We start from the raw sequence: 13,314 nt of genomic DNA, 5'->3' as shown, positions 1-13,314 counted from the left end.
ATCCATGGGTACAACTTCAGATACAAATAAACACATACGTAATGAAATGATATGACCCCCGGTTTGATGATTGACAGGTCACAGAANAGCACACTGAGTTTAATGGATGTTTCCTTCTGCACTTTTTCTCTCACGACAACAGGGCATGTTTGGTTTCTCTTTGAGGGAAATAGTTTTTTTGAAGCTCAGCTTCAAAAAAACTATTTCCCTCAAAGAGAAACCAAACATGCCCTGTTGTCGTGAGAGAAAAAGTGCAGAAGGAAACATCCATTAAACTCAGTGTGCTGCTCTGTGATGCTAGTTCAGATACTTGGCATCTCATCTTGGGTGCAAGGTCATCAATGTGTGGGGTCAGGCTCTGAGCTGAGGAGACCCTCAGGATGGAGTGAAGGTGTGCGTGCAATATACCGGCGGGCCAGATCTAATAGTAATTAAAAATTATCCCGCGGGCCGAAATTAAATCCACCAAGGGCCTGATTTGGCCCCCGGGCCTTGAGTTTGACACATGTGGTCTAGATGTTCTCGATTTACTGTAATCAATGCAACTAGAATGGTGCGTCCAGATGCTCCACAGATGATCAAATTTCCCAGAGTTTGGAAGCTGTTCTCATGACTTTGGTTTGTTCGAGAATTTTAAATCAAACAACTTGGACACTACAAAGAAAAAACATGGTGTGTTTGGCTGATGCGCTGATGTTTTTCCAACTTTAGTGGGCGTTCGCTTGTCCAAGTCTAGAACACATTTTTACAATTATTCGGACACCTTATTAATGCTGCTTCCTCCCAATGTTAATGAAAGTGAAATGTCATTTTTTGCTATTGGGATCAGCTCCAAATTGTAATGGGTTCTTCCTCAGCCCATGCTTCACCCTTCCACCAAGTTTCAGGAAAATCACTTTTTTCCTAGTTATCCTCCTGACAGACAAGCAGAATAACAAACCAAGCCGAAAATATAACCTCCTTGGCAGAAGTAATTACCTACAGCAATAATAGTTCCATTGTCTCTGGGGATGCAAGACATAATAAAGCCGTAAACCCTGGTCTTCTTTTTTATTATTAATCTGCACCAAACAGCGCGCAAAAGGTCTACCTCGTTTTGCATCGACCTTCCGGAGAGCTTTCTGCTCTGCTTGCTGTAGATTATTGCAAAATTCAGTGTCGTATTGCCACGGCATGGACCGAAGCCAAGCAATTACTCAACGTCAAAGACCTCGAATACGTCCTCAAAGGATAAGGAGCTTTGTCGGGCAAAGAGACCATGCTGAACCCTAAAGACTCCTGCTCACAAACTCTTAAGGTTGTGTGGCTCGAGTGTGACAGGAAGTGACTGTTCCTCCGAGCGCAGAGTTTTAGTCAGACTTATTCAAAAGCAGAATACAAGTGCTCTGCATGCAAAGGGGGGAATAAAGAGCGTCACCGGTTTCTGCATGTTTTACCAACCATCTCACACTCCTGAATGGTACACTGTTGGCCTCAGCTCACTTTGGGTCCTAAATCAACCATTTCCATACACTTTGTGGGCGATTTTGTTCAGCTGTTTGTGAGTTGTTGGATGGGTGATAGCCTAAATTGAAGGCTTACCAGCTTCCGTGTGTCCCGATGTCATGACACCCCCCTCCTCCTCCTATTCTTCTTCTTCCCTTGGCTTTGGATTGGACTGGTTCTGTTTTTGTTATTATCGAAGCTTTCTTTTTACTGCATGATTTGGATCGATTCATGAATGAAATGTGCGCGTATCCATGTGTGTTTGCTTCGAGTGGAAATGTAGAAACGGTTGAACGAAAAGGGGAAAGAGAGTTTGCACTTTGCCCTTTCCAACCCTCTCTGTGTGTCGTCTCTCTTTCTCTTCATCTCTTGTTGCCAGTCAAGTTTGTCTTTCTGTCCTTTCGTGTTTAATTTGAAAGTACTTCTTTTTTGCCATCATCTCTACCTGCCTTATTTTGTTTCCATTTATCGTCATGTGTTTTGTTTTTGATTTTACGTCTTGCTTTATTGTTTGACTATCAAACAACTTTCAGTATGTTATTTTGTGGTGACTGCTAAACACTTTAAGGAATAATCTGCCACTCAGTTCACAACAGATAATTAAATGTATTTTATTGAACATAGACTCTTCTCTTCTGGCCTAACCTAGCCACACAATAATGAGTCATGTATTGCCCAAGTTTAAAGAGGCCCTTTTATGCTTTTGGGGGGTTTTCCTTTCCTGTAGTTATGTAGGTTTGTGTGCATGTAAATGTCTGCAAAGGCTATAATCTCTAAATTCCCTCCAGAGGAAGTTTCTCTCCCACACACACCATGCTCCTATTGGCTAGCGCTCCAACACATTGTACGTGATTGGCTATGGGTCGGACATTAAAGCATGGAGACATGTCCCAGTAGAGGGGAGGCACAACATATAAGGCGCTTTCACACCGGAGTACTTTTACCCGTACTTTTCCCGTTTAGTTCCGAATTTTGCGTTCACACCAAAAAGAGAACTTAGTTCATGAGAACTTTTACCCCCATTTTTAGTGCCTGCTAGAGAGGTGGGACTATCCTCGGGAGAAAAAAGTACCAATTTCTGATTGGCTGGGCGAATTGCAAACCACGCCCCGTAAAACTCTGAAAAGCTTTTTGAAGCCGCCATTGTATTTGCTGACATTAGCATTATCAACATTAGCATTAGCCCCGCGCACCAACGGAGAGAGAATAATTTATGGCAACACAAAAAAAAACATGAGAGCGGTGGAGATGAGGAGGTGTCAGCGTTCTGGCGATTTACTCGGAAGGTGAACTCCTGGGACTTCCAGCCGGGGACTCCGGGTGGCAGNCAGAGGAAGCGCTGGTCGGGGGGGCATGAATATTCCAAATGACTAATGCTGCACACACTTATTTCTGACATATCTGCTTCCACTGGGAAATAAAACACTTCTGATGCAGGGGACCATCTGTTATCTCTCACACACACACACACACACACACACACACACACACACACACACACACACACACACACACACACACACACACCCTCTGTTGGGAGCGTGCTAACAGACAGGCTCTAAACTTCTGTACAAATTAAACACACACTTTTTAATTCAGTGTGTGTGGTAGATGTAGATGTGGAGCACACTTTACGTGGCCATAAATACCTAGCCTGTCTCCTGTAGCAGCTGGATAATGTGCTCGCTGTGTGTGAAGGGGAATAAACTAGCTGCATCACCTTCAAAACAAACACACGTCAAAGAGAACCATAGCCACAGGGAAACACACACTCATGCACGGACAATCTGTTTTGAAATTCACACACAGCTTCTAGGTATTCACAATATATACATATTTTATAGAAACTACTGCATGTGCATTTCAAGCAGACAAGTTTACATCGGCACTGTGGAGCACCTGCCTCATGACATGAAGCAGCCTATGCATCACAAGTGCTTTATGGTGTGTGTGTGTGTGTGTGTGTGTGTGTGTGTGTGTGTGTGTGTGTGTGTGTGTGTGTGTGTGTGTGTAACTGACCTGTGTCTGCAGCCTTCAGGTGAGGATCCTCAGCATCCACAATGCCTCTGATCTGCAGAGAGAGTAAACACATACACACTGATCACCTGAAGGGGTACTCTGTGTGTGTGTGTGTGTGTGTGTGTGTGTGTGTGTGTGTGTGTGTGTGTGTGTGTGTGTGTGTGTGTGTGTGTGTGTGTGTGTGTGTGTGTGTGTGTGTGAGACAGAGCGATAGTAAGCAGCTCCTAGCAGACTCTCTTGATGTTGGATCAGGAGCTCCTCAGTGACTGTGAGGCTCTCAGGAGCTTTACACACGTTTAATGATGAAGACTGATGAAGAATACATGCTTCAGTTTCAGTCACAGGGGGAAACAGGCAGCACACACACCTTCAGCAGTAAATGTGTGGCAATACTGATTTACTGGATATCTAAATATTGACATGCATATGTCTGAGTGTGCTTTGTTCTGTTGTTGACGCTTGTAGGCCTTTTCTGTTAGAAAATGTAAAATGAGAAAAATGTTCCCAAGAGGGTTCATGAAGCATGAGGAGGATATAGGATTCAAACATTTTTTCATCACAGGAAGTTACTGAAAGTGAAAACACTTCTCTGAGATTCAAAGAAAATAAACGTTAAGAAAATTATCGATAGGAAATGGTCGAGACAAGGCGATACGATGCGATATGATAAGACTAGATACGATATACAGTATGATACTGTACAGTAAGCTATACAATACGATGGGTATAATACGGTACGTCACGACCTGATACAACAGGATTCGACCTGATACAACAGGATTCGACTTGATACAACAGGAGATGACGCGGTTTCATACGGTACGATAAGATGCACTGTAGCTACTGTGCAAACGACTGTAAAGCCTTAGAATATTGAATTAGAGTAGTACTACAGAGCGGGACACAGCAAGAGGATTCAGCACAAAACCCAGAGAAATAATAAGAATTAAATTCAAATGAAGTTTTCATGAAGGTGATGAGGGAACGCTGCTGGAATGAAAAAACAGAAGGGCTAGCTAACCATCAGCAACTAGCAAAGCTGTTGGGCGTACAGTATTTTTTCCCCATCACAGACCAACAACATCTGCAGATCAATGGAAAGCTGAGGAAGTTGTGCCGATATGTCTGATTTTTCTTGAAGAAGAAGAAGAAACCCTCAGCATCCCAACAACAGGCCACAGGAAGTGCCCCCTCTGTACTGACGGACTGAGAGCGGCAGGAGTAACGGAGGCATTACTCTCTGTGATGTTCCTGAGAAGGAAAGCCTCCAGCGGCAGTTTAGAAAGCAGCACAGGAAACAGCGCCTCTCTTTGAAGGAGCTGTACTCTGATTACTTCCACACACAATGGTGCATCATGGGTATTTGTCCACCGAGAGCCCAGGAAGCATCTAATTAATTGACAAGCAGATATTTCTGAGTTTAATCATCAAACAGACTGCGTTCTGCTCCCCAGCAGCAGCCCCCTCTCTGCAGAGACGGGTCTTTAAACGCAGCACTAATCAGAATAAATGACGCTCTGCACATCACATCACAGGAGCTGATGTTAACTTATGTAACACTTACAGACCTATATTCATGAAAGCTCCCTCCCTCTGCAGCACATCTTATTTATTCTTAATATTTAATGTGTCATCTTCACATGATCAGTGTGTGTGTGTGTGTGTGTGTGTGTGTGTGTGTGTGTGTGTGTGTGTGTGTGTGTGTGTGTGTGTGTGTGTGTGTGTGTGTGTGTGTCCTGCTCCACATTCCTCCTCTCTCACAGAGACGATTAACTGTAGATATATAGAGTGTGAGAGTTTCAGTGATGCTAGCTCAGCTCAAACTGATCATCTTATCAGACGGATTTATGGATATGTAGAGCCTAACATCGCTAACACTGAGGCCTTCTTTTCAAACATCATGCACTTCATCTGAGTCCTGATGCGAAATAACACCCAGGAACAGGAAGTGACATAGCTGGACATTACTGTTTTCATGACTGCTTTAATTTAATTAGAAAAGCCTGTGAAATGTCATTATATAGGGCTTGATGACACTTTTGAAACTAATTCTGATTTGACTTAAATGTCATTTCACTCTTATGCTGTTCGCCTTTACTTGTTGCTCTAATCAAATATGTTGTTTAAATCAGTGGTTCTCAACTGGTGGGACCCATTTAGAGTGGGTCGCAGATGTGAGTGGCCCGATTTTCTAACGCAGTAGGAGTTGGACTTGAAGTACCGGACACCATAAGCGGTTTGGCAAACTTCTGTCACGTAGTGATCATCTTCTCAATAAAACGTCTTTGCTGATGCTTTTTCGAGTCTTCTGGCCAATCAGAATCAAGATTGTTGCCGGAAAGTCCCCCAGGGAATAACATTTTTTTTTCTTTTTTTTTGCGGTAGAACTACTCTTTATACATCCATGGGTACAACTTCAGATACAAATGAACACATACGTAATGAAATGATATGACCCCCGGTTTGATGATTGACAGGTCACAGAACAATGGGGGCTGTCTAAAATGCTCGCTTTACGTTTGGAAACCGTGTTACTTGCCAACCTTGAGACCTCAGAAATCGGGAGCATTTCAAAATGCAAAATGGGGGGGGGGGGCGGGGTTCTAGTTTATCGCCGGAGCTGTTAGATTAACATTAACATGCTTATTGTAGTTCTAAGTGCAGCCTGTAGCACCATCCTTGATGGAGCATATGTGTGGGCAGGAAAGGAGTGAGCAGACAGTTAAGTAGTTGTCGATTCTGTTCTGTTTTCTGTGACTATCTGCCTCACCGCTGTCAGACTTTCAGTTGCGCGCCGCTACTCAAGAGAACGTTTACCATGGAAGACCAAACAATGGTGTAACTGTATTAAAGTCCGAGTGGGAAAAGTCCTGAGTAAAGTCTGATTTGTCAGAAAATCGGGAGAAATACGACCCCGAGAGGAAACCCGGGAGAGGGCAAATGAAATCGGGAGTTCCCGCTAAAATCGGGAGGGTTGACAAGTATGGTTACCAACCATTATCCTCCCCGATCAAACCGGCTTCATCAAAAATAGGCATTCATTGTTTTACTTAAGACGACCTTTTTAAACACCAATCTACCAGCCTGACGCAAATTCTAAAAAAAAAAAAAAAAAAAAAAAAAAAACTATAAGCTGTGGATATCTTAGGTGCAGAAAGGCATTTGATCGTGGGGGAGTGGGTATCTTTTTCCACACCTTGGAAAAGAACTTTACCTCATGGGTGAAGCTATTGTACTCCTCTCCCCTAGCTTCCGTGGGACTACTGTAAATAACACGCATTCTGAATATTTCCTCTCACCGCTCCACCAGCGCAGGGTTGTCCCTTGAGCACAGTCTCTTATGTTGCCTTAGCTATTGAGCGCTCTCGTGAGAGGTATTTTCAGAAATGGGGTATAAAAAAGAACAGAAAACTTCTCTTTATGCGGATGACCTCTTCTTTATGTCTCTAATTTATCTGTGTCCGTCCCTGCAGACTTCTCTCTACCTTAGCCATTTGGTGCTGCATCCGGTTATAAACTCAATTTAAGTAAAAGCGAATTGTCTCCTTTAAATAGAGCGGGCGCGTGGAGTTTCCTCATACATAGTTAACCATTTAAAAACCTGCACTACACAGCCTACACTTACCATCGGGATCAGGTGACCGATAGCATTTAGAAGATCTTTTTTAAAGCAATTTTGACAGAGACCAAAGCGCGGGGTGGACTTGCTTCAGCCCGAATTTGAGGTTCTAATTATTGGGCAACGAAATGAGAATATACATCCCTGGCTTCAGTCTGACTCACGCATCTCTGCCTGTCTGGCTTGGAAATGGGAGGGCTGCTCCTGTAGTCCAGTATCCCATTAGAGACCCCCTCCTCTGCTTACACTAAAAATGTAATTGCCAAAGCATCCTTAAAAATTGGAATCACGTTCAGACGCTTTCTTGATCTCCAAGCCCATACTCTACATTACGCCCCTTTAACTGCAAACCATGTTGTTTCCCTCCATCCCTTAGTAGATGGCGCATTTACTATTAGGTTTAACCAAGGCATTAAGCATTCAAAGACCTTTGGATTCACAACACATTTGCCTCTTCCAACAGCTACCTAATAAAGTGCACTACATACTATCCAACATTTCTTCAGGTATCTACAGAATTCACGAGTTTTGTTTAATAATAGATTTCCTCCAGCCACTAGACACACTCCTAGGCCTACTCTGATGGGCCTTGATCGGTTAATATTTTAACCACTCAGATTTATTCTCTTGCGTTTGGTTTACCCTGAACTCCATTGAATCTCTTTGGGGAAACAGAATCCTTGGGGAGGAGTTTCTGAAAGAACTTTGGGAAAAAACCCCCTTGCTAATGTACATACATCTCTATTTGTGCTAGACATGACTGATTCAATGCAAAGTAGTGCATCGCACACACTTTACTGAGCCCAGGCTCTCTAAAATATATAAGGAGGGTGACCCAAACTTTGCGACAGATGTAGCCAAAGCACGCGGCGGAGTCATGCACACATGTTCCTGGTCTTGTCCGGTCTTACACTCTATTGGACCGAAAATCTTTAGATCACTGGTCAGAAAATCACATGGAAAACCAATGCCATGACCGCTCTGTTTGTCTAACCCCACCCACATGGCCGACAATGAAAAAGTAGTTTTATTTTTTAAAGTGTTTGGTTTTGCATCCTTTCTTTATATTTCAAGGGATGGCGCAGCAGTAAGAAAGCGGACGTGAAATCTATATCGGTGTCTGTCTATTCGAATTGTTATNCGTCTCGTCGCTGTCTGTGATCTGGCCGATGACGGACGTGTCGTCAGCAAACTTCACGATGGTGTTGGAGCTGTGTGTGGCCAAGCAGTCGGTTCACACACGACTGCTTGGCCACACACAGCTCCAACACCATCGTGAAGTTTGCTGACGACACGTCCGTCATCGGCCAGATCACAGACAGCGACGAGACGGCGTACAGAGAGGAGGTCGAAAACCTGACATCTTGGTGCCAGGATAACAACCTCCATCTCAACGTCAGCAAAACAAAGGAGCTGATTGTGGATTACAGGAAGCAGCAGGGAGAGGGACACGCCCCCATCGCACATCGACTACGGGACTACGGTGGAGAAAGTTAGCAGCTTCAGGTTCCTCGGTGTCCAATTGACTGAGGACCTGACATGACTCTTCACACTAGCGTGATCACAAAAACAGCTTGACAGCGGCTCTTCTTCCTCCGCAGGCTAAGGAGGTTCAACATGGACTCCAGGATACTCTGCAACAGGTGCACCATAGAGAATATCCTGACTGGCTGCTTCACGGCCTGATATGGCAGCTGCACCGCCCTCAACCGTAAGGCTTTACAGAGGGTGGTGAAAACTGCACAGAACATCACTAGGACGGAGCTGCCATCCATGGAGGACCTGTACTCCCAGCGGCTCAGGAAGAAATCCCTCCGGATTATAAAAGACCCCTAACTGTTGTGTCTGATCCAGACTAATGGCACATTTCCACTGTAGCGGGGTAGCCCCGTCTAAGCGTCCTCGCTCAGGCCTCGATCTGCCTCGCTGGCTGTCCGAGGCCGTGGCGCATTTCCATTACAGTTTAGGACCTGTGGTAGCAACGCAGTGTAGGCGGGGCGATCGGCTTTTTTTTGGCCAATGAGATGTAGGAACGTCGTCACCTCCTCGGTCGACCACGGTGTGCTTTTCTTTGACGTTGACAATTTTGTAGCTCCTCCGTTTACAAAAATGCTGTGTATAAAAATGCTGCAAGCTTGCTTCTAGATATATATGCGACGCTAGGGATGATCTCGCAGGCGATTCTCTCGGACCAATCAGCAGTCGAGAGTGTTGACGTCACTAGTTCAGCCCTGTGCCTGGCCTGATAGAACCATGATTTTATGGGGCCGGAAAAAGAGGGAAAAGGACCAAAAACTGGCCTGGCCGCTTGAGGACAATTTAAGGACGCTTAAACGGGGCTACCCGCTGCAGTGGAAATGCAACATAAGTGCTGGGAACTAAGTACGGCAAAGTACTTGGTTTGAAAGCGGCTATATATATGAACCTGGAAATAAGCATAACAGGGCCTCTTTTAGCTAAATACTGCTGTTAATAAGAAGGCTGTTGGGTTGTGAATTTGTTTCTTCTCACTTTTCTTGGAAGTATTCCAATTCGCTGCTTCTCAGTGCATTCACTAGGCTAGATTTGATTTAAAGATGAGGTTGCCCCACATTTCCATTCTCCTTTTCAGTCTCTCGAGCACCGAATAACTTCCTGTCACTGCTCTGATCGTTTTTAATGATGCTCTGAGCTCGGTTAGTCATCGGGAGCTAGCATCCTCTCTCTCCTTTTCCTTCCTCTTTCTTCCTCCTCCTCTTCCTCCTCTTCCTCTTATACTCCATTCTGAGCTGTAACACTGCTGCTACCAGGGTTTTTATTTCACGATGAGAAAAAGCAGTTGGGAAGGGGGTGGGGAAGATATCGTTTAGGTTTCTTTTGTTCCTAAAGGATTATTTGTTCCTTTATTTATTATATTTTTTCTGTTTCCCTGACGACTTCTGTGTGTTGTTGTCAGTCTCCACGGTAACCACTCGCTGTTTCTACGGCAACGGTAAGTTGTGTACAAACACCTATCACTGAACTGACCCCTCCCCTCCCTTTTCCCACCCTACCCCTGAACAAAAATGGGCATTTAATAAAGTAGTTTGTACAGTATTTGCAATATTAGTCAGTATAGTGATCTGCTGACAGATAGATATTATTGTTTGTTATTTTACGAGTATACACAGCACCACAGACACACAAACAGACACAGCGTCTTTCAACGATTATTTTAGCGGTAATATTATCTCCACATGCCCTCCGTCCCTCCCTCACACCATGTCATTAACACCTCACTGGGAATGACCGAATGTAATCACCCTCCTCTATGCAATGACACGGCTATCCACAATCCATCTGATTAATTCTCCATTTGGACTCCAATGTGTATATCTAGTCTTCTTGATTAATAACAATAACCAAAACAAAAAAAACAATCAACAGAAATTGAAATGAAGCTTTTTTGCTCCTTATTGCTTCCTACGATTTGCTTTGAGTGAATGCAGGCGCCTGAGCTTCAGGGCAAATAACGCTGCTCTGGTTTTGAATTTGTATTAGTTTATTGACCTGCCTGCTTTAAGCTTATTGTATATGTTGGCCAATAATAGCCAATGGGCAAAAAGAAAATATATCAAAGGTTTAAGTATGAAGCTTTGAGCTAATGTACGACATGTAGCTAGCTAGCATCCGGGCTAACCGTATTGCAGATACAGAATATCCCGTTTTGACTTGGAGGCGGTTGATTAGGGCAATTTTAGGTAGCCTAATTTAAGAATCTTTCAGATAAATATTGGAAATTTAAGTGAGAAAAATCATGGATACACTTGAAGTGGTAAATGTACAAGAAAAAAATATGAGAATATCCCTTTTTTTCTTGTAAATTTCAGATGTTTTTCACTAAACTATCTTCGTCCCAGGTTCTTAAAAACTAACAAATAATGGCTTTAATACACCATTAGACTTTTTAAATATCAGTCCTAGTCTTATTTAGCAGTGTCTTTGCAAATTAATTGTACATTCTGCTCCAAGTAAATATCATACATTGACAAGAAAGAAATGTGGATATTCTCTGAGATTAAAGGGGTACATTTAGTAGAATAAAAACACCAAAGATTATCTCGTAAATTCGAATTTTTTTGTTAATTTACAGCTTTAAAAAATTAACTACGCTGCTCCAAATGTGGTCAAATCAGTGTTGCCAGTGTTGTGTAACCATATGCATTTCTAAACCGATATGGGGTTTACCGTACTGTGTTTGGGTCTCTTATTATGCTGCCATTTTGTTTAGTTTTTTCTTTTTGGTTTGGTTTTTCTTGTAGTGGATTGTCTGTGTACTAGTAGTCGTAGTGGTAGTCGTAGTGTTCTGGTCCTTAGTTTGTGACACACAGTTATAATGCCTGGCAAAGTGTCTCATGTTTATTTGATTTCTCTCCTTTTTTGGGAATGAGGATTGCTCTCACTCTTTCTCTCTCTCTCTCTCTTATCTCGTATCTCTCACTCTTCTCTGTTCCCTCCATCCTTTGGTGCTCTGTTTCTCAACCCACCACATACAATGAGATTTCAGGAGAATGGTCACCAAATCTAATTGCTTTATTTGAATGATGCACCTTGGGATACATGTTTTTTTTTTTTAAACAGTAATTGTTATTTTTTTGTGTTGCTCATGTACATTTTTCTCCCTTTTTTCTCTTCACTCCATCTTAATGTTCTCCTGGTTTTTTTTGTATATGGACTGGCTCTGTCTCTTTACTTCTCACCTGCATCCCTTCCTCTTAACTTACCTGTCCCATCTTTGTCTCGTATGTGTTCGATGTGGGAGTGCTGCGATCGTTTTGATTGGTCTCTATGCTGCATCCGACGCTTGCTGATTGGCTGAATTTTTTACTTTTTTTGGTTTGTTACTCACTCTTGGTCATGTGTTGCGCCCATATTTGGCTGCGTGTAATTTCTGTGTTATACGATTATTAATTTTGTCCAAAAAAATGTTTTTGCACCCCCTCTTTCTCTCCCTTTTGTATTTTTTTATTTTTGGAATATTTCTTTTTAGGTATGTAAACCCCACAAGTTTGGTTTCATATGGAAATGTGACTTCATTTTGTCCCGGTTTATGATTCAGGCTGGACTTGGGAGGGTTAAGTGGGATGAGAGAGGCTGAATGTTTTATTAATTATTAACACTTTGAGATCTGCCTTCCATATTCTGTTGATTTGCATGTGATCCTGTCGACCGTATTTCATTAATTGCAAATAACACATTTATCAAAAGCCACAAATCCTCCGAAAATACTGACACACTAAAATGGCATTTTCTCAGACCGTCAAATCAGAAGAAAACGTACTTTATTATTGATCAATTTCTCTTATTTATTCTTTTACAAACAACTCTTACAAGATGTGGCAACACAAATCAAACCTCCAACATCCTAGCTGACTAATGTTCCTTAGCTGTGTAAATATTTAATGCGAGCTCAAATAAAATATGACATTAACTTAAAACTGGAAACTATTTAAGCTAATGTCAGCTAACCTCCGAAAACACTCAAGCTAACTAATTGTCCCAATGCTAAAATAGGTTCATTAGCTGTTTAAATATCTAATGCTAGCTAAATAATATATGTTGTTAACATAAAACTGTCATAATTTCAAGCTAACGTCACTTAGCGAAAACCCTAGGTAACAAATGTTCCTATTGCTAAATATGTTTGTTAACTGTGTTAATATGCTAAGCTAGCAAAAATAAAACATACATACATTAGCACACAGGAAGTGTTTACCATTTTTGTACCAATGGTGCTGCTACTAATGTGCCTATTTTGTTGTAAATCCTCTCTGGCTAAACTCCTAAAAGTTACCAGTCAATACAAAACTTTTAATGAGTCCTGAAATCATTTCCCATTGGCACAAAAAAAATCGTTAATTTGATGAATTACACACATTTCCAAATGTCTCCACTCAGACACCCGCGGACAGTCGTGTCAGATAGCTATCCATGCTAAGCTAATTGAATCATTTGCCATTGACCTTGTCATTTGCAATGAGGGAAAAATGAGGTAAACTTCATTTCCATGTGAATGGAGCTCTGCAGATAAAGAACACGACTCACCGAGGGAGCCGGTGCGAATTGCAGTCGATGCCTTAATGGTCTCCTTAGTGTGTGTGTGTGTGTGTGTGTGTGTGTGTGTGTGTGTGTGTGTGTGTGTGTGTGTGTGTGTGTGTGTGTGTGTGTGTGTG

General features: G+C 42.5%; 2 protein-coding genes across 2 annotated transcripts in view; both read left to right on the top strand.

The window, feature by feature from the left end:
* The window catches only part of snx33 (sorting nexin 33), a 17,885-nt gene extending 10,891 nt beyond the window's left edge, over positions 1 to 6,994 (top strand). The window contains exon 2 of the mRNA XM_010794113.1: positions 6,978 to 6,994. Coding sequence (XP_010792415.1) covers positions 6,978 to 6,994 — 17 coding nt within the window. The remainder of the gene's footprint in view (positions 1 to 6,977) is intronic.
* Positions 1 to 13,314, top strand: part of LOC104965394 (RNA binding protein fox-1 homolog 1-like) — a 132,814-nt gene that overhangs the window by 22,300 nt on the left and 97,200 nt on the right. The gene's annotated exons all lie outside the window — the stretch shown is intronic.

This window comes from Notothenia coriiceps, unplaced genomic scaffold (assembly GCF_000735185.1).
Source record: "Notothenia coriiceps isolate Sejong01 unplaced genomic scaffold, NC01 NC01_scaffold00037244, whole genome shotgun sequence".
NCBI lineage: Eukaryota > Metazoa > Chordata > Actinopteri > Perciformes > Nototheniidae > Notothenia > Notothenia coriiceps.
The sequence above is the reverse complement of the archived record's forward strand: the minus strand, read 5'-3'. Positions and strand labels throughout refer to the sequence as shown.